The sequence below is a fragment of the Lepidochelys kempii genome, chromosome 5 (genome assembly GCF_965140265.1).
Source record: "Lepidochelys kempii isolate rLepKem1 chromosome 5, rLepKem1.hap2, whole genome shotgun sequence".
In the NCBI taxonomy this organism is placed as follows: domain Eukaryota; kingdom Metazoa; phylum Chordata; order Testudines; family Cheloniidae; genus Lepidochelys; species Lepidochelys kempii.
In genome coordinates, this window is record NC_133260.1 from 100,071,361 (window position 1) to 100,093,389 (window position 22,029).

At 39.0% G+C, this 22,029-nt stretch overlaps 2 protein-coding genes across 10 annotated transcripts in view; one reads left to right on the forward strand and one right to left on the reverse strand.

The window, feature by feature from the left end:
* Positions 1-1,132: 1,132 nt before the first annotated feature.
* Positions 1,133-16,147, reverse strand: LOC140911675 (uncharacterized). 3 transcript variants are annotated; one of them, XM_073345187.1, is made up of 13 exons: positions 15,950-16,147; positions 14,248-14,324; positions 12,611-12,843; positions 12,374-12,502; positions 10,660-10,746; positions 9,946-10,237; positions 8,526-8,808; positions 8,131-8,367; positions 4,266-4,342; positions 3,448-3,552; positions 3,142-3,353; positions 2,626-2,790; positions 1,133-1,705 (listed from the first exon to the last, which is right to left on the reverse strand). In XM_073345187.1, the coding sequence occupies exons 3-13, from the start codon at positions 12,835-12,837 to the stop codon at positions 1,582-1,584; spliced, it is 1,938 nt and encodes a 645-aa protein (XP_073201288.1). In that variant the 5' UTR covers positions 12,838-12,843; positions 14,248-14,324; positions 15,950-16,147; the 3' UTR covers positions 1,133-1,581. The 3 variants fall into 3 exon arrangements, with proteins under 3 accessions (XP_073201288.1, XP_073201287.1, XP_073201289.1); XM_073345186.1 differs by having other exon boundaries at positions 15,679-16,147; XM_073345188.1 differs by lacking the exons at positions 1,133-1,705; positions 3,142-3,353 and having other exon boundaries at positions 2,691-2,790; positions 15,679-16,113.
* The window catches only part of PTAR1 (protein prenyltransferase alpha subunit repeat containing 1), a 183,537-nt gene continuing 177,335 nt past the window's right edge, over positions 15,828-22,029 (forward strand). For 2 of the 7 annotated variants that reach the window (XM_073345206.1, XM_073345207.1), the window contains exons 1-2: positions 15,830-16,184; positions 21,425-21,594. In XM_073345206.1, coding sequence (XP_073201307.1) covers positions 16,099-16,184; positions 21,425-21,594 — 256 coding nt within the window. In that variant the 5' untranslated portion in view covers positions 15,830-16,098. Of the gene's footprint in view, positions 16,185-16,546; positions 16,712-21,424; positions 21,595-22,029 lie in introns of those variants that run through there. The other 5 variants (XM_073345205.1, XM_073345208.1, XM_073345203.1 and 2 more) reach the window with 5 other exon arrangements.

Sequence of the window (22,029 nt, forward strand, 5' to 3'; positions counted from 1 at the left end):
AAATTAAACTTTAAAAAATAGGATAAAGAATAGGAGCAGTTGTTGAAACTGCACATTGGTACTTGTGCCTCTGAAAATACAGAGCAAGGATGTCAATCTTTACCATCATATTCACAGTTTTGAAACCAACGAACCTATCAGAGTACCCTTGCAAAAGTGAACTGCAGGAGTGGGGCTTTTTTATTTTTATGATTCTATCAATTAACTATTCCCACTGTAACTATAACATTTCCATGGACTTAATTTAAAAAAATTATTTTTGTGTTAAATAGCATGGTACCAAGAGGACTAAGGTAGATTATAAAGATTAGATATTAGTTAAAGGGAGAAAAAGAAAGAAAAAGACTTTCAGTTCCCCAAGGAGGTTTTTTGATTACTCTGAAGTCTTGAGGATAGTTATTTGTACAGATCTCTCAAATTGCCACAGCCCTACCAAAGCATGACATTCCAAAGCTCCCATGGGCCCCAGTTAAGCCCAACAAATACTTTCTAGGCTGACCACGCAATTATAGCCTCAAAACCCATATGGGAAGAACATGTTTCATATACAGAAAATATGTTAAGTAAATGTGTGTACATGTACTAAAATTTATGAAAGGGGCCACCCTCATATTAATGCAGCACCAGCTCATAGAAAAATCAAAATGAGAAATGTGCTGCCTGAGCATCTCTGCCTAGTGCCCTGTATAAGTAATTTTAAAAACTTTAAAAAATTACACTATAATAAAATTAATGTAATCTATGTACAGTGGCAGATCACATATTTTTAGAGAGACATACAAAATGAAGTATTTAAAACACAGAATTTAAATCTTGAGAAACTGCCACATTAGAGAAAAGGTATAAATTCCAGACTGGTAGCCAAGAATTCTTGACAGACTGCTCCAGTTCTGACACCAAGTCCCTCTGTGACCTTGGACAAGTCACCTAACTCCTTTCTCAGCTTCCCACCAGTAGAATAACACCTAAACCCACAAAGGAATTGTAAGGATTAATGACATATTAGCAAAACAATGCAAAAATGAAAAACCACTACATTCATACAATCGTTATAAAATTATTACAATGTTAAGGTAAATGAAATTTTGGGCCCAACAGACCTAACAGTATCTTTTTTATTTAATGACACTGATTATTTGAAATAAATACAAAAGTTTGTAATCTATGACATTATATCACTCATACTGAAAACAATTTATCATACATAAACAATGTGCATATCACTTTTATCAAAAAGTAGTTTTCATCTTTGAGAAACATTGTTCCCAAAATTAAAAAGTTATAGTGTGTGTGTATATACACAGGCACACAATTAAAAGGTTAGCAAGTTATTATAACTTGACTATTAAACCAGCCCCACGAGAAATGGATATTAATACCGCTACAAATAGTTTACTTCCCACTCCCCAAGAATAAAAGGTTAAATAACTATATCTTCCTAAACAACCAAAGCATTACCATAGGTAATTCCAATAAATATAAGCCTGGAGAAGTTTGGGGTTTTTTTAATTGTGAAAGGAGGCAATTTGCAATTGGTCTTGAAATATTTGGTTTCAGAAGTTTCGCCTTCAGGACCTCTTGCTATATCCCCAAACGGCGTTGAAATATCTCCTCCATTATGTCATCAATATATACATAATGCTTATTTTCTTTCTTGGGTACCAAGGTCCATCTCCCAGATTTCCTATGGTAAATTCTACGGTATCTATTAGAAAAATAAAAAAGGGGGAGAAATGTTTTATTAGGAGAAAAAATGCTGAATATAACAACATAATTACAGAAATACATGTTTTCATCCATAAGTATGTATAAATTAAAGGCCTCAGTCCTGCAAACTCTACTCACACACTAACTTCTGTGGGGAAATTTGTGTAGTAAAAGGGCTACAAGATCAGCCCCGAAAAGCCTGCAAAAATGTAATTAGTCTCTATCCTTTTGTTTACAATTGAAGTCAATGGAGCTTCACCAATTTACACTGAGGAAAAGATTGACATCAACTGATACAAGGCAGATTATTCACATATACCCCATTCCCCCACTTTGTATTCATGCTCACACAACTCAGCGAGGCCTATGTGTAGTGACTTTTCGGAGATTAATTTTAGGTCATTCTCCAAAGTCAAACTTATAAAGGTTCTCTGTGCTGCAGCTGAGCAATTATTGAGTAAAGGAGTGATTGAGGTGGGCAGGGGATCCAAACACAGCATAAAATTGACCGACAAAGACACCATCTGAGGGAGGTGGAAAAGCAACTGGTTGTATTTACTATTTCTCTGTAGCTTCTTAGTGAGCATCATAGGTTCATACTAGCTACTACAGGCTGAAACTGTGGCTGAACCATGTACTTTTTGAGCACACTTGTCCAAGTGCTGAATTGTCTCTAGCTGTGTGTTCCCTCTCTCTCGCTCATGCAAATTATGTAGAATCCTGAACTTTGTATTAACATAAGAAAAAGCAAATTCTCTGCTGGCATAACTCCCCTGAATTCAGCAAGAAATTTAGTCAATAGTGTGTGTGTAATGCTGTAGGTAACAGTACAAGCTCATTTCTTAGAGCAAATGACAATTAACTGCAACTATTAACTAAAAAAAAAGAAACAATAGATTAGTGCAATGACAGACTTACATTAACTGATTCTGTTGATTGTGCATGGTTTGCCGGTTCAAATGCATATTGTAATCAATAGCAGCCAAAAAACATCTTGCTCTGTACACTGGATAGGAGTATTCAAAACTTTTGGGAGCATACATATGCACATGCTGCTGAAACTGTTCCAGATCAAATGTGGATCTTTATAAAAATAAATATATGATTTGTTTTTCAGAACATCTTTAACATATTACTAAAATTATCAGGAAGACACTATATAACTTGCACAGAAATATTAATGAAGTGTAGAAAGACTTTTTCTTTTATTAGCAAGTAACTTTTCCTCAAGTTACAATTGTTACATTTAAAATTCACTTAGCTTCAACTGTGTTACGTGGTTTAGTACTACTAAATGAGAGTTTGAATGATTTAGTATATATGCAAAACTACCTTTTTTGGCACACAGTCTACATTCATTTTTAGTAGGAAGGGAAGAGAATAATTTGGAGGAAACAAAGACAGCCTAACATCCACAATTCAAATTCGTTATACCTAAACTGTAGAAAGTATGGGATGTTTCTCAGAAACTTTTTATCCAAAATTATTCTGCACATTTCAGTGTGAGGTTTGCTTCCCTTTTCTAGCCATTCCTTTTCTCTTTCATCCATTTGAGGACCATGTTTGCACCGTCCCTCAATGATGCCGTTTCCACTAGCCCACTGATGTTCATTGACCACATGATGAACTAAGCCACACCACATTCCCTACAATGTTAAGAAACCATGATAATAAAATGTAATTTACTGCAGTAAAATATTGTATTGGAATATTACAATTTAACTCTAAATTACAACTTACAATAAATTTTTCATATGAATTTGCTTCCTTGCAGCAAAACCAGAAATAATTGACAATATCTGAACACCATTGTAAAAGACGGCGACAATCTTTCTGTCTGCTAGCCTGAAAAATAAAGATATGCATAACTATTAAAGACAAAAAGGCTTGCCTGTGTGTGTCCTCTACTTATCTACTGAAATGACATATAGTAAACACTTCTGTAGGCAGAGAGAGTGTCTTCCTGTATTCTGTACAACACCTACCAAATTATGGCCAATGCCATAATATAAACTATCATAATAATAGTACAGCACAGATAATGGAAATATAAGCTTTTCCACATTGCCTGACTGATGTGGAAAAAAAAACACCTCTAATGATGAGAGATTAGTTCATCTCCAGACCATTCACTCTTTGCCGGTATACTGAGACTGCGATAATGGAGGCCTCTTAGGATCAATTATGGTGGTTTTTCTGCTATGGATACTGAGAGGCAGATCCTAAGTTGATGTAAATTGCCATAGCTCCAATGACTTCAGTGGTACTAAAAGTCAACAGAGCTATGACAAGTTACATCAGCTGAGGATCTGTCCCATAGAAATTAACTGAGATCATCATACATATTTCACAGAACTGACTACATATCCATTAGTGATAGCATTCTACCACAACTGACCTGGGCTGGATTTGAACCTGTTAAAGACTCTATATCTTATTATCAAACCCCTGAGATATTAAGTCAAATACTATGTTTTGAATGTACTATGATAAATTGTATTATACCATTACAAGTAACTACAAAATACATAGTTATTCTGTACTCAGAGAAATGTTACCTCAATTAATTTATGTCCAAGATTTTTGGCACCACCCCATATGTCATATGAATGGATTACACAGGGGAATTTCTTTGCTGTGGATAAAAAAAATACATAATAATTAGATTTATCTTTCATCGCTGTTCAGTTTATTCATAGCTCCTATGTGAAATCAAACCTTTTACTTTTTCAAAATTCATTTATCAGAATTTTCCCCAAATGCACATTGGCAGAGCATATAGAAGACAACTGACTTAAAGCTCAGTGATCACTACAGCAGTTTAACACACCTGGATAATAACAATGTTAAGAAAGGAAGCCTGTTGAACACAAATGTCTGATAGCAGAAACATATATAATTTTTTAAAAGTACATTTTATAATGCCATTTAAAATAAAAGCAAATACAATTTAGTTTTCAGTCCTTTTTGGACAGCAATATGAAAACTTAATTGTAAAAAGAACAGTTGTTGTAAATTGTTTACATAATTATACATAACAGCTCCTGTAACTTACAAGCATCAGTACTCTATCATGAGTCAGCACTTCTCGTGATTTTTAGGGGTATCACAGATTTCCATCCGCATTAGATACTGTACCCCAAAAATGTAAGATATGTCTACTCTGGAAAAAAAAAGTGCAATATTAATTTGGGTTCTAACAGCAGTGAAGACATGGCTTTTTAATAGCTTAAGTTCAAGTTTCTAGGGGAGCCTGAATTTGAATTTAAGTTTCTAATCCAAATTTAAAAGCCAAGCTGCTGTGCCTTCACTGCTATTTTAACCTGAGTTGGCTAACAAACACACTTTTTTTTTTTTTGCAGCGTAGGCATATCTATAGAAAAAAGCTAGACCTATTATTCCACTTGGGGGTTCTGACAACTTTAACAGACTATTTTAAGATATTTTTCCAAGATTTACATCACCAGAACCTTTGGATGGATTTTGATTAGGGCTGTCAAGTGATTATAAAAAATTAATCACAATTAATCACTCTGTTAAACAATAATAGAATACCATTTATTTAAATATTTTTGGATGTTTTCTACATTTTCAACTATATTGATTTCATTTACAACACAGAATAAAAAGTGTACAGTGCTCACTTTATTTATTTTTATTACAAATATTTGCACTGTAAAAAAGAAAAAAACAGAATTTTTCAATTAACCTCATACAAGTACTGTAGTGCAATCTCTTATCATGAAAGTTGAACTTACAAATGTAGAATTGTATACAAAAAAAATAACTGCACTCAAAAATAAAACAATGTAAAACTTTAGAGCCTAGAACTCCAATCAGTCCTACTTCTTGTTCAGCCAATCATTCAGACAAAGAAGTTTGTTTACATGTGGGAGATAATGTTGCCCACTTCTTGTTTAAAATGTCACTTGAAAGTGAGAACAGGAGTTCGCATGGCACTGTTGTAGCCAGTGTTGCAAGATATTTACATACCGGATGCGGTAAAGATTCATATGTCCCTTCATGCTTCACCCACCATTCCAGAATACATGCTTCCATGCTGATGAAGGGTTCTGCCCAATAACAATACAAAGCAGCGTGGAATGATGCACATTCATTTTCATCATCTGAGTCAGATGCCACCAACAAAAGATTGATTTTCTTTTTTGGTGGTTTGGGTTCTGTAGTTTCCACATCTGAGTGTTGCTCTTTTAAGACTTCTGAAAACATGCTCCACACCTCGTCCCTCTCAGATTTTGGAAGGCAATTCAGATTTTTATACCCTGGGTCAAGTGCTGTAGCTATCTTTAGAAATCTCACATTGGTACCTTCTTTCCATCTTGTCAAATCTGAAGTGAAAGCGTTCTTAAATCGAACAACATGTGCAGGGTCATCATCCAAGACTGCCATAACACAAAATATATGGCAGAATGTAGGTAAAACAGAACAGGAGACATACAATTCTCCCTCAAGGAGTTCAGTCACAAATTTAGTTAATGTATTTTTTTTTTTAAATGAGCAACATCGGCATGGAAGCATGTCCTCTGGAATAGTATCCAAAACATGAAGAGGCATACGAATGTTTAGCATACTTGGCACATAAATACCTAGCAATGCCTGCTACAACAGTGCCATGCGAACACCTGTTCTCATTTTCAGGTGACATTTGTAAATAAGAAGAGGGCAGCATTAGCGCCCGTAAATGTAAACAAACTTGTTTGCCTTAGTGATTGGCTGAACAAGAAGTAGGACTGAGTGGACTTGTAGGCTCTAAAGTTTTACATTGTTTTGTTTTTGAGTGCAGTTATGTAACCAAAAAAAAAAAAAATCTACATTGTTAAGTTACACTTCCACGATAGAGACTGCACTATAGTACATATATGAGGTGAACTGAAGAATACTATTTCTTGTGTTTATCATTTTTACAGTGCAAATATTTGTAATAAAAATAATAATATAAAGTGAGCACTATACACTTTGTATTCTGTGTTCTAAATTTAAACAAAATATTTGAAAATGTAGAAAAACTTCCAAAATATTTAATAAATGTCAATTGCTTAATTATATTCTATTAAATATTCTATTGTTTAATAGTGCAATTAAAACTGCAATTAATCATGATTTTTTTGAGTTAATCACGTGAGCTAACTGCGATAAACAGACAGCCCTAATTTTGACCCTTATGTATGGCTTGAAATACATTATACTTCGTGTTATCTGACTTAGCTGAAATTCTAGTTACATAATTAAAGTAGTATAGTAGAAAAATAATACAGAAGTAAGCCTTAAAAGTACACTGTCAACTACAGAGTTTTAAAACTGGTTGAAAACTTTCTGTTAAAAATGTTTTTCAACAGAAAATTGTATTTTTTACTACATTTTTTTCTCACAGAAAATTTCAATTTTTCGGCTGAAAACCAAAATATCTTGATTTATGAATGCTCCTGCAGTGCCTCCTTGGAGATGTACTTAGGTTGCCTCATGTCCCCATTCTCTTGTATGGGCCCCACTTTCAGCCATACCACATGATGCACCATGGCCAGAGACTACTATGATATCATACATCCACTTCCTCTGTCCAAGTAGGAAGACCTGAGTACATCATAGGATGGTGAAATGGTCGGATTATGGGTATATAGAGAAGAATGAGAACTTGAGGAGCCCAAACTACAGCTCCCATGAGACAGTACAGCAGCATTTTTAATTTTTGAATTTCTGCCGAAAATCAAAAATTTCCAAAGAAAGCCTCCCCATTTTTCAACCAGCTCCAGCAAAACTTTTTTAGAAACTTGATAGTGAAGTGTCTTTCCTTATGTCCTTCCTATCTGGCAAATACTGATTCTTCCTACCTTGTATATTTAACAGTCTGACATTAAAATGCTGGTTTTTATTTCCTTGTTTATGCGCTATCACTGATTAGTTCAGCAGTGCTTTGTGAACAGTGTTAAATACAAATGCTGGAAATCCTTTCCTTCAGAAACAGTCTTATGGAAGTCAATGGGACTACTTGTTCGAATAATAATTACTTATTTGTTTAAAGCAAAATCCGGGCTGCTAGGACCAAACTCTCTCTTCAGATACCTATGGGCAATTCCAACTGACATTACTGGGAGTTGCACTCCCAGTTCTGAGGGAAGAAATTTAACCTCCAGGTAGTAAACTACTGGAAGCCAATAGTGGACAGCAACATTAGTAAACATTCTTTTTGCGTTAGTCACACAAAAAAAGGGAACCACAGTTTTAATTCTTCAGAGATTGGTATAATGGATTTCTTTTTAAAAATACAAATTGAAAATCCAGCAGCTATTTTCAAAGAGATGATTTTTCAGGAAAGTAAAATGTTGGGCCTAAACTATCTAACAGTATGCCTTGAACTTACAGAGTTTTGTAGAGCCTTTATAAAAAGTTAAGAATGATAGTTACTTATCAAAGCAGAGATTTGAGAGTGTGAATCAGTAACCACTTCTTTGACCATTAGCTGTTCATCCAACAACTTTTGTAATCCTCTTCGAAAGGCTTCCTTCTCCATAAATGGGGAGTTCAGTTGCGTTTTGCGTTTATCCACTATTTCAATAGCTAAAATTTGTTTAGTTTCTAAATCCATGAATGAGTATACACAATACTGTGCAGAGTGGCCAGGGCCATCCATGTGTCCATCTCCTGCACATTAAGAATTAAATAGAAAAGTTTTATTCTGAGAGAAATAAAACCAAGGTTACTTATTTTAATAAATGTATTAAGAATATTTTTAAAAAATCAAGGAACAAATTTGGATGAGGTATCCAAAAAACAAGTAAGTTTTGAAAGGCTTTATTTACCCATAATGACTACTTCCTTCCCATGTAGTTCCTCTAAAATGTGTTGCTTCATTCGACACCAGAAGGATTCTATAGTTGGAACAATAAAGTGACGTTGCATTCTGAAGAATGTACTTGCACTTACGAATGTCAACTTCATAAAGTTTGCCATTTGTGAAATTTTTCCAAAATTGTTTCCTGACAATATGATTGCAGCAGATAAAGCAAGGTCTCCTGCATGTGTCTGTCCTTTTACCAAGGGTTGAGAAGACCATTCAAATGCTATATGTCCTGCACTACATTTCTAGACGTGTTGAAAGTTAAGCAAAAGAATAAAACAAAAAGAAATAAGTGAGGCCGTGTCCTTATTGTTTGCATTACAACAAGCCACAAGACTAAAAATTAGATCTAGAATTATATGGATAGTTTTAAGGGGCACTTTTAATTAAAAAACAAAACAAAACACTGATAATAAAGAATCTTACATATATTACTATCAACTCCTTAAAAATTAAAGAATTTTAGAAATCCAATGAACTCATTACTATTTATGCTTTTTATTTACTGTTTACATGTCTCTCAACTGGAACAATAAAAAAAAAAAAAAACCAATGAATTTGTTTAGCTTCTTGTAAAGTCACCTTCACTTTCCAGTTCTTAGTGTTACAACGCCAGGGTTTCAAAGAGACTGCAGGGATAATATTTGCTTATTTCATTTTTTTTTTTATTCTGGAAATATTTTTATTGGTCTTCAGTTTTTTGAAAGCTTGACTTTACAATATATACATTTTGGACCCTATTTAAGTATGTCCACTCAATGATAGGATATGATATATGATAAAATAAAAGATATAGAAAAGCTCACATCGGAAAACATAGGGACTTATCTTGTACACCTTTACTTACGTAAGTAGTCCTTACTCATCTGAGTAACCCCATTGGGCTCAACGTAATTACTTTAGCAAGTGAGAACTACTGACCAAATTAGGATATGCAGAAACAGGCCCGAGGATATTAAAAATAAGCACTAAGGTCTCACTCCTGTAATTAGACCCATGTGGGCTGACCTTTGTGGAAGTAATTATTTTCAAAAGGATACTGTGCAGGATCCATGGGGTTTCATTTAAGTCAGTGAAACTCCACAGGGCTCTGCACATAGATATAAACTATAAGGGTTGGAAGGGACCTCAGAAGGTCATCTAGTCCAACCCCCTGCTCAAAGCAGGACCAATCCCCAAATTTTGCCCCAGATCCCCAAATGGCCCCCTCAAGGATTGAACTCACAACCCTGGGTTTAGCAGGCCAATGCTCAAACCACTGAGCTATCCCTCCCCTGCATGTGGATCTGATTGCAGGATCAGGACCATAGAAAATTAAACTACTATTAACATATTGTGAAGTAGTTAGAGAGAGAGAGAGATTTACAAGATATATTACTCACCCATATCAAATGCACACAGGAGGAAACAGGCTGTACAGAAATATCAACTTCACCAGCACAAAACATACATTTTGGTACAACAATTTTTTTGGCTAGTTGAAGAAGGGATCGTTCATAAACAATGTGAATTTTTTCATGAGAAATATCCTGGGTGTCATCCAAAGTCATATCATGAGTTGTCTCCTCAAAGGTTTCTATAAAGTCACCTTGTGACCCATCATCACATTCATCTGTAATACTCAATATATCCTCTGCTATAGACACATTTTTCAAGTGTTTAACTGAAGAAAAACTAAACAAATACAGACAATTAGAATGCATTATAAATATAACACATGAATTAAGACACACTGAGTAATTTAGACCCTGAAAAAAACTGGGTTCAGGTGTTGCTGTTTTTTTAAAAAGGTAAATGTAAAGAAGGAAAAAAAAAAGATTTTAGAAAGCCTAAAATGAATTAGTTTTTTTAAATTTAAATGGGAACACATTAAAACACTACCCTGCAGAGCTTCGGGGCATGAGAATTAGAAAGCAAAAATTATTATGAGTCAGACCAGTCTAAGTCACTAACAAGGTGTGTGACATTTACAATGAAGCAAACAACTTAGATTGATGGCAAATAGCATATATAACTTTTTATTTCGTACTTCCAGTTTTAATACACTGTTATACCAAATATAACTCAACAATATAGTATCTTAAAATACTACTTACCTTTTAGAAAGGTCATAGTCATTATCAATAGTACAGTCCTCCCCTGAACTGTCTGTTGATTCATCCTCTAAATCTTCACATGGCAATCTGTTAAATAAATTTAGCCAAAAGAAGCAACATTTAATAAACATTTAAATTTATCCTTGGAAATAAAATTCTACATTGCTGAGATTCTTCACCATGTAGCAAACCATGGATATACCATATAATCAAGATGCAAGTGTCTCAGCTACTTACATCATCATCTCATTATATAAAATAATAAAGCAAACCATCCAAAAAACCCACCTTGCCTTCAGATGGGAAACACTGGATTTTTGCAATGCAAATTTTACAACACTGAACTTTTAGTATAGACATTTTGCATAGTGAATTCACACATGATTTTAAAGTTTTGGACAAGAGAACTGTACGTAGTAAGTTAATACACGAAAGAAGTCCCATTCGTAAATACTTTGAGGGATAGGTGGGTCAATCACTGAAAAGTGAGAAAATGATAATTTATTCTGATCTCTTTTGCACTGAATGTAAATGTGCTATTGCCCAGTATACTTATAACCTCTCCTTTAAATTTCATTGTCTTATTTGAAAATTAAAATTAGCATACAGAATATTTATGCAATTCCATATAGTTAACTCAGATTTGTAAAACATTATGTAAAATTCCTAATATCATAGAAATGTAGGTCTGGAAGGGACCAAAAGAGGTCATCTTGCCCATCCCCCTGTGCTGAGGCAGGACTAATAATATCACATTATCCAGAATTACATGAGTCATAGAAGACAAAGTCCTTCTCTTCTTCTCACGCAAAATGTCCTACTGAGTTGAGGCCTACTGCAAAGGATAGAGCAACCTCCACTTTCTTGGAAGACACAGCAGAATGGACTAATTATCTAAGATCAAGGATGGCATTCCAGGGAGTGGCCTCCTGTAGCATTTTGCTAGGGAAGTCATGGAGAAGGGAGAGTTACGGAGAGATTAGAGATGTGGGAGAGAAGAAAAAGGACTCTAATGCTCAGTACTTATGTAATTATTTGCATCTTCACAGAGCTGTATGAATCTTTATCCATAGGCTGCATTAGTACAAATTAGGGACTGAGACCTGTAAGCGCCCTCAGCTTACAAGGAAATTGAGAGGACTCATCCTACAGTTTAGGTTGCTCAGTGTCTTGCAGGACTAAGATCCTAATTCTGACCACTCACATATACATCAACCTAGCTTTGGCCCACAAGAAAGCAGCCCCACGAGGTGGGTGGCACCATGGCCTAGAGCAGGGGTTCCAAAACTTGGTTCGGGGCTGGTTCAGGGTAAGCCCCTAATGAGCTGCGAGACACTTTGTTTACCTGAGTGTTCACAGGTACGGCTGTTCGCAGCTCCCAGTGGCCACAGTTTGCTGTTCCCAACCAATGGAAGCTACGGGAAGCAGCACGGGCCAGGCCACAGCTTCCTGCAGCTCCCTTTGGCCGGAAATGGTGAACTGTGGCCACTGGGAGCTGCAAGTGGACTTGTACCTGTGGACGCTCAGGTAAACAAAGCATCTCATGGCCCGCCAGGGGCTTACCCTGAACCAGCTCCAAACTAAGTTTGGGACCCCCTGGCCTAGAGGAATGATCACATGAATGGGAGTTATTTCACTATCAATGCTTTTTTATTTTTACACAATTTCATGGAAAAAACGAAGAGAAAAAAATTTAAAAAGGATTTTAAGTCACCTTTCGGTGCCTGCTGTTAAAGAGGTCTCTGGCACATCCTCTTCTGCATTTAATGTTGAGTTTCCATCCACTGCCTGTATTTTCACTTCCGATTCCTTGCACACATCTCGGTTTTCATAACTGTCATATCTATATTACAAAATAAGATGAAAGTATCAAAAAGAAACCAATCAGAATAAAATTCACATTTCTCTTTAGATGACGATATTTAATATATAGGACATCTGAATTACTTACAAGTCTAGCAAAAACTTGGCAACTTCAGCATGTGAGAAGACATTAAGCGTTTCCCTAAGTGACATCCATCTTCCTATTTGTTCTCTTATACATATCCTTGATTGAGCCCTTTTTCTCTCTAGACTCTTTCTCCTCCTTTTTTTTTCTGACGGGGAATATATGGTGGGTCTACCAGGTCGCCTTGGTGGTGGTGATGGTGAGGATGAAGAGGATGATGACGACGACATTGCAAGCTTTCAAATGATTAAATTAAACTTTAGTCCTCTTTATCATAACATTCAGTTTTAGTCATTACAGGATACATAAGAGTAGTAAGTTATAATTTTTGGAAAATGACAACAAAATACAATAGATTTGTGGTGTAGAGTTAAGGTTAAAATCTTCATTTATAGCCAAGTTCTAGCCCTCAGATAAGTGAGTATAACTCTCTCTGAAGTCCATGAGAGATATACATGTATATCGGGGGGCACAGTTTAGTCCTTATGTTTTAGGGATTAGATTGGATATTAGAATAACAAATGTATAAATTGCTAGTTTTACATATAAATGAGCAAGTGCACATTAATATGGCTGTTGCTCGTTTATATGACAAAAAAAGAACTGAAGGGAAGGGAAAAAACAGTTTATTTTAAAACAACAGTAACCAAAGCTTTAAATGTAAAGCATATTAAACTGTGTTAAAGCTCCTATGTGCACATTACACCTAATGCCTTAGTCCTGTAAATACTTATGCACTTGTTTAACTTTAACTTGAAGGCAATGGGATTATTCACACATGCTTAACTTTAAGCGTGTGTTTGCATGATCAGGTCCTGGCATTTAAGAATATTTTTGGAGTTCCAAAATAGGGTAGCCCATAGTGTCTGTGTGTATGCCTGACCTGTATGGGTTACTGACTTGAGTGAGCAACTGGACTGACCATTGAACACCAGCAGAAAAGGAAGGGAATTAAATTTAGTCACAAGTGATCTCAACTCCAAGTGAACAATGCAGTCAGAATTGTAGATCAAGTGTGAAACTGATTCATGCCAGGGCCCTAATGTTCTCTCTCAGGATCTGAAGAACTCTAAATACGAGTTACTTGTATCCTGTAGCGGAAGGATGACCTGGAATGCAACACAGCTCAAGGCAACAAGAGGATAAATGACCAGGAGGTGAAAATGAACTATATTAAAGAGCAAGTTTATATGCCTTTTATATTAATATTAATGACATATTCTCAAATTCAGAAAATGACAACACTTAAGCCTAAGATTTTTGGAGAGGCAATAAAAAGTAGGCTGAAACATGACATCTGGTATGCCTGTGGTAGTGTAAGTTTGCTTGTTTATTGCGTGGTTTTTGTTTGCCTATGGAAATTGTTTTTGCCAATGAAAATCTTGGAGTAAAGAAAGTTTGTCTGTGACTACTTATTAAGAACCCCAGAACTCACGCTATTCGGCTGTTTTGTGATAATATTTTTTACCTATGTATACCAAATTGGTTTTTCTGGTTTGTGTTTTGGATAATGATTTATATTTTTGAGACTTTTTTAAAATGTAGGGTTTAGGTTTAGGATATGTTTTATTATAATGTTTTAGGTATTCAACATTACTTTCATGCATGCAATTTATAACATTTTTCAACATTGTACTTACAGAGAAGATGGATTGTATGGGAACTGCATGCAAAGTGACCACGGGTAAAGTAATGCTTAGTGTTGCTTACACCATGCCTTGAACAGAAAAAAAAAAATCATAAAATATTTTTGAAGTACAAAAATTTTAAAAAGAACAGAGACAAAACACCATAGAAAATCCTGCCTCTTTAATATTTAATGGACAGGGCCAGCAAGAAGAGAGTTCAAATTCTGAGTCTGTCATGCACAGAACAGGTCCAACAGTAACGTTGCCTTCTGGTGATGTCTTCCATAGCATATATACAGCATTAAGATTCTATCCTATAAAAATTAACAGGTTTTCTCTTTTTTCATAAAACTGCTAGTATTTTCAATATCTTTTACTACAGAAACCTATGAATTCCTTCCTTGAGTAAATGTCATTGCGACGCCAAACAAAAATCAGGTGATCTGCAATCCAATTTATATCACTACAGTCCACAGAGAAGTAAACAAAAGGCACTCCTTTGTTTCTATTACCTCTCAATAAAATGTTTAATATTTTCCAAGTTAAGAATAAAATAGGAAAATAAACTTCATTGTCAAACTTTAAAAAAAAAAGATTACAAATATTATTTGATCTATTTGATATCCTAAGAAAGATTTTAAAGTGACAGATTTATCTAGCTCAGAGGTTCTCAAACTTCATTGCATTGCAACCTCCTTCTGACAACAAAAATTACTACACGACCCAAAGGGGTGGGGGAGAGGGAACTAAAGCCTGAGCCTGCCTGAACCCCACTGCCCCAGGTGGGGGGACAGGGGAAAGCCAAAGCCTGATCTTCAGCCCCAGGTGGGGGAGACTGTACCCTCAGCATTGCCACCCAGGGCTGAAGCCCCTGGGCTTCTTTGGCCCCGGGGCAGTGGGACTGGGCTTTGGCCCCAGCAAGTCTAATGCCAACCCTGGCGACCCCATTAAAACAGGGTGGTGACCCACTTTTGAGTCCTAGGCCAGTCTGAGAACCGCTGCGTAGCTATTTAAAAGAATTCTCAACTAGAAGCATAATCAGGGTCATTTAAAGTCAAAGTCATATTTTGAACTAATTTTAGGGGCATTTTCAGAAAGGTCTCAGTTTAGTGACGAAGATGTTTGCCGATTATATACCCAAGATCCTCCTCAAGCCTCCTTTAAACAGCTTGGGGAAGAAGACCCAAAGTCACAAGCCTGCGTGTGGAACAAAAACCAGCACGCATGAAGCAGGCGTTACAAGAGTTAGGGGGCCTGCTGCAAACGCTTCTGCTTCTGCACATTAACCGTACCCACGCGAGCTATCCCACCGATTTAGATGGGATTACTCATGTTTGCAAACATAAGCACACAGATGTTTGCAGGGCAGGGGCTGCAGGGTGCGCCGCACCCCTCCTTCGGAGGAGACATGGGATTTGGTTTTTAATTGTCGGAACAAGCTACCATAAGGCCTCATCCTCTCAGGTAACCGTCTCCTCCGGATCCCCGCGTCAAGCCGCCACATGCCCTTGTCTGTGCGATTGCGGTGTCAGGCTGGTGCAAGGGCGAGCTCCACCCCAGACACGCTCGGCACACCCGGGGGGGGGGCTCAGGGCGGTTGGCGGAAGAGCCCAGGCGGTGCCGCGGCTCTTTTCAAGCCTGGTGGCTCGGATTACGGCCGCTGGAGCCGGGAGGCGACGACGCGCGGGGCAGAAGGGCGCGGGGAGGGGGTAACCTGGCTGAGCGCGGCGAGCCGGCCTGTCCCGCTGCTGCCGCCGCCCGGCCGGGGTGGCCGCCGTTGCCAGGGAGCGGCTCGTTCCTCCTCGCTAGGCCGCCGACCCGGAAGCGCTTTCGCCTAGCCTCGCTCGGCGGCGGGGGCCGAAGATGGCCGAGTCTCCGGAGGAGGTGGCGGTGCTGGTGCAGCGGGTGGTGAAGGACCTTAACAACGCCTTCAAGCGGAACCCCCACATGTGAGTGCGGCGCGGGGACTCGCCGGGCTGCGGGGGAGAGCGGCGGCTGCCGGGCTCCAGCTTCCCCGGGGCAGCCCCACAGGGGCCAAGCGGAGACCCCGGCGCCGACTTGGTCTCCGCTTGTCCCGTGCGGGGTAGGGGCAGCACCCTCCGCTCTGGGGCCGCTCAGCAAAGTGGGGGTGACCCGCCCCTCCCGCCAGCCCCTCGCCCCGGTGTGGGACGAGCACCCCGGCTGTCTTCTCTGCGAGGGTCTCTGAGCGCTTCACAGACACCCCTGCTGACGCCTCTCCCTGCCCCCGCCAGGGAGGTGATCCGAGCCTGGCAGCTGGGGAAAGTGGGCTCCAGAGGGGTAAGGACCGGATTCCAGTAGTCCCCTTCTCACCAGTCTCGCCCAAGGTCGCACGGATGAAGTCAGCTGTGGCCGGCCTCTGGATCTGTTGACTCCCCGAGGCGCCGGCCTTAATTAGGTTAACTTCTTTCGCAGTCATGTATACTTGGCTTATGGCATCAATTTCGACATACCTGAGGTCGGTAAGGTTAAAGGGACACTGACCAGTTATTAGTCTAACCTCAGTAATTAAAAACAAATCTGATTATTGAAACAGGACAAATTATAAATATTTAATTTCTGCCTCACTATTTTATGCTTTTTGATTTTCTTTTGGTGGTTTCCCCCCCCCCCCCCCCCTTCTCATCTTGGATAGTAGAGAATTATCTCTTTGTTCTGGGATTGTGTGGGGCTCTGACATACCATGATGATAGGCACGATATAAAAATCATAGATCTTTCCACTGTTGTTTTTTAATCTGTTGGATTGACAAGGTCTGTTGGACTGTTTCACCCCAGTGCTGCACATTGTTTGTAAACACAATATGGGAGAATTTATTTGTGTATGGGGGGGAGGCTTCCACTGGATTTTTTTTTTTTTTTTGGAAATGCATGGAAACATTCCTTTTAATCTTAAATAATGTTAAAGAAATCTAAATTTTGAAATGACAGTGCCTCCTTGAGGCCCCGACCCTGTAATGGATTCTACCTGGCTCAGGGGTCCACTCATGTAGCATTTATAGTAGGATTGGGGCTTAAGCTTTGTGTAGCTCAAAAGCCTGTCTCTTTCGCCGACAGAAGTTGGTCCAGTAAAAGATACTACCTCACGCTCCTTGTCTCTCCAATGTCCTGGAACCAGCACGGCTACAATAACTCTCCTCTAGGTGACAGAAATCCTTAGGATTACATAAAGGTGACTAGCAGCCTTGGCAGGTAGCTAGGCTTTAAACTGTAGCATATGGATGCTGTCAGAAATAAGGCTTTTTAGATTTAGCCATAAACTAGATTTAGCCATAAACTCTTTATAAAATTTATAGTGAGACATTAATGCACTTAAACAGTCAATGTTTGTGTGCGACCTAAAGAAGGGCTTTTGCTTCTTTTCACATTCTACGCTGTCAAAACTCCCTTTGATTTCAGGGGTACCAGGCTAAAACACTTATTTGTTAAGAATGTGCTGCTGTTTCCAACTTCCTTCATGGAGAAAAGTAGGTTAGAAGTAAAAGTTTGTGTGCTTTGATACTGACCTGGCATAGCATGCTTAAGTGTGCTACCGGGAGGTCAGGGTAGATACTTATTGGTGGGACAGTGTGGGAAAGCTGCTGCTGCTGTTATATCTGTTCTGTAGATAAAGAAGGGACTTCTGTGTCCAAGATTGTCAAGCTGGGCTCCTTAAGCTGAACATGGGCACATGGCTGACATGGTTCACAGGTGCCCCCAATGCTCAGGGCTTTGGAGCTGTGCTCCGGTTCTGCTCCAGCTCCAGGCAAAAACCTGCAGCTCCACTGCTCCGGAGCTGCTCCGTGCTCTGCTCCAAAGCCTTGCCAACCTGTACCCCTTCTGCCATGAGAAGGAGACCCTGGAACATGCCTACCTCCAATCTGCCAGGTTGCAGCCCATCTTCTGACTCCTCCAGAACCTTCTCCTGAGATTCTGGCTGCATTTTATTTTGCATCTCTGCATACTCCGTCTGTGGCCCCACCAAGTCATAAGACCTGAGTTCAACCTTGGCACTGGCCCAGATAACTCCCTGGACCGGGTGATGGATGGGTGATGCTCAACAGGGTGAGTGATTGGTGATTGTGAGGTCTTCTTTCTTTTCCTACCCTTTTCACACATTTGGGCAGAGTTCCTCTGGACCGTGTCCACCAACTCCTTCACAGAGCAGTGGCACTGTCCAGGGTTGTCTGCTTTGTGACCCCATCCAGTACTCTTCTTTTGAACCTTTGAGCCTTACACGGTTGAGTGGATGGGCCCTTCAATCTGGGTAGGTCGACACCCACCCCCTTGAGAATTCAGGTAGGCTTCTTGGGCACTAAAGTCACTAAGAGACAATAAAAAGTAAAGTTCTAAGCTGAATGTAAAACTGAGTTGTTGTCTCTCATATTGGGTTTTTAATTAGGATGAAGAGTTTGTATCTTTCTGCCCTTTTTTTTTTTTTTTTAAACCTTACTTTTAATTTCTCTTGTAATTAAAAATGCAACCTAAGACTCATCTTGACTTGACTTGTCTTGCTGAGTCATATTTCACTAAAGAAAATGAGGCTGACTGTTTCAGCGTATTATGTTCTATTTTTGAACATCTGCATAACTTGTAAAATGGTATTGCAAAATATCTTTGGCCTCAGACATACGAACACTTAACCTTGTGTATAACATTACTTGCAAGTGGTTCCACTGAAGCCAAATGTGGTTGCTCACATCAGCAGAATTATGCATACACTTAAGTGTTTGCAAGATTAGGGTCTTAGTTTTTACAAAGAGGTGCACTGTCCAGCAATCTTGGTGATGTAGGACAGTGGTTTTCAAACTGCTGGGTCGCAGAATGTAAGGCACTGGGTCACGGCGGCTCTGGTCAACACCGCTGACCGGGCCGTTAAAAGTCCCATCAGCAGTGCTGCCTGGCTAAGGTAGGCTAGACCCTACCTGTTCTGACACTGCACTGCACCCCGGAAGCGGCCAGTAGCAGGTCTGGCTCCTGGAGGTGGTGGGGGGGGGCAGGGAACTTAACTTAAAAATTGGACAGTAATAGGCTGCGAACCCAGAGATGGTGGAACCTAGTGATATTCTAACAAAAAGAGCTCCCAACCTTGCTTATAGTTGTTTCTGTCACTTCACGCTGAGCCCCAATCTACAAAAAGTTAAGTTGACCAAGCTATGTCTTTCGGGTATGAAAAATTGTATTTGTGAAGAGCATTCAACTCAGCATGTTGAGATAGGTGGGAATTACTCAGACATTCACATATTCTTTTAAACACTAAAACAGAATAAAAAGTCTTCTATTTCCAAAATTAAACAAATACAGTGGATTAATGAAGAGACGCTAGTTTTACCACTTTCTAGTTCAGGGGCAGTTTGGGCGGGGAGCGGGGAATCTGCTTTTTGGGTATTGTGTATCCAGCAGCTCAGTTGTGTGCAGTGTAGTCTGATTTGCATCAGATTTATTTTGATTTCAAAAACATAAATACTAAAAGTGTCCATCACAAAGGCCTGGTCTACAATAAACAGTTAGGTCAACATAAGGCAGCTTTTGTCAGTGTACACACTACAGCCTTTCTCCCATCGATGTAAGTGCCGTACTACATCAGCATAATAACTCCACCTCCACAAGAGGCATAGGGCTTATGTCCGTTAGTAGTTAGTTATGTAGTTAGAGCCACGCAGTAAGTAGTAGTTAGTAATGTAGTTAGAGCCATGCAGTATCTGTGTTCTGTGTACACACTATGTTGCTAACGTGGTTGTTGGCTGTCTTGTCAATTTCATGGCTCCAAGCCAGACAGCTACATCCCTGCCTGGAGGCTAGCTGCTCAGAGAACCAAGAAGCCTGGGTGGCTGGCCTCTGCTCCCAGCTGGGAGCGGGGAGCCGAGAGCCTGGGTGGGCAGTTGGGCTCCCAACAGGAAGCTGTGCTCTCACTGCCCCTGTTCAGTTGGTGGAAGCGCTCCTGCTGAGGATGCACACCACTGACAGAAGGAGGATAGTATGGACATAATAATTACTGCAGTGGCTAAGTCGACCTAATATAGATCAATTTAGGGCTGTAGTGTAAACATGCACAAACTCTGGATGTCCCTTCTAATATTTAAAACTTGCTATAATCTACAGTAACACTCAGCTGCTTAAATTGATAGCAGTCTAGTCTACTTGCTTTCCAAAAGACCGTTCTAATTCTTGAGGTAGCTTGTATAGTTATTGGACAAACAAATTAAACTATAGTTCAATTTAAAATCAATTTCTTTATACTGCCATCTATATATTTTACGCATTTATTTGCTGGTCAGCATTCTAAACTTGGTATGTCTCATATTGGCTTATTCGTCCCTGAACAAGCCCTGCCTGTTTGTTGTTAAAAACAGTGTATAAAGCAGTCTTGCAATTCTGTTTGCCTGGGATGAATTTTTTTTGTTTTGTGGAGTGGCTGTGAGGTTGAGTGAATAAATAGGAGTGTCTTTTCCCCTCCCCCCCATCATGTAAAGGGTGGGCATGTAGGGTTGTATAGGGTTTTTTGAGCATGGGCTGGTAAACTTGCATGACAGGCTTGCAAGGTTGATGAAGTATATCTTGTCCCAATGAATAAATACAGTATATATCTCGGTCTCCAGCTGAAACCAAGAGTATATATACCTCAATGCAAGGTTGGCAAAAGTTTGCTCAAGGGCCACATCTAATTTTCATACACTGGAACAGAGATGCAGCCTGTGGAGACTACACACTCTAGGATGCAAAGCTCTATCTTGAATCAAATTCCCTAGCTAGATCGCTTCAAAGATCTGAGCTGCCTAGCACTTTCTTCTAAAAGATAAGGGAATAGCCATGGGCTCTGTTGTAGATGTCTGAGGTCCTCGCATTGGCAACCACTGCCCCTTACTTAATGTAGCTGGTAAAAATTTACCGCATTGCCCTCTTCATAGAGTCAGAGAGATTTTAAGAAGCTTATTTGTGAAGTTTATTTTACTGCATGAGGCATTTAGTTAGGAAGGCATATTTAAGTGGGATGTCTGGGAAGTTTCCAGGTTGTGTGTTCAAGAACCAAGAAGGTGGGCAGAGGTAGAAGACATAGAAATCAGAAAATGAGGGGTGGGGGGTAATATGGTCTGAGTAGAATGGGAGAAGTGGGCAGACTGTTAAGTTTAGAGTAATAATTGGTAAAAGAAAATAAGTTGTCTAATTATATTTTACTTGTGTTTATTTTTAAGAGATGAAATTGGGTTAATACCTTGTCCTGAAGCCAGGTATAACCGGAGCCCTATAGTGCTGATAGAAAACAAGCTTGGCGTGGAGAGTTGGTGTGTCAAGCTTCTTTTGCCATATGTCCACAACAAACTCCTCCTCTATAGACAAAGAAAGCAATGGCTGAACAAAGATGGTAAGTTACTTGGTTGACTGAATTCCTGTATGTTTCCCACTATGTAGTTTTTGATCATCTCTGATACTATGCAGTCCACTTTAAATGTATACTTGGTAGTGTTTTGGAATAACCTAGTGAAATGGGGAAGGAGAAAGGGAACCTATTGCACAAGCTAGCATGGCCATCTTGTAAGTTGTTTCTTCTACCTAAGTTGAGATTCCAACTCATTTTTTTGTCCCCAAGCTGTAAGTGGTGTAGAGAGAGAAGCTATTCCTTTCCCTAATTCAGGAGAAATGTTACTGTGTTGGGAGGGAATTTTATCTAACTCTTCTTGGTCAGAAGACTGATGATATATAGCTCTTGGTGGAAGAGGAGTGAGGGATTTTCAAGGTTTATAGGACCCGAGGGGGAAATCATTTATATAAACAAATCTATGTTCTAGAGCTCCTGTTT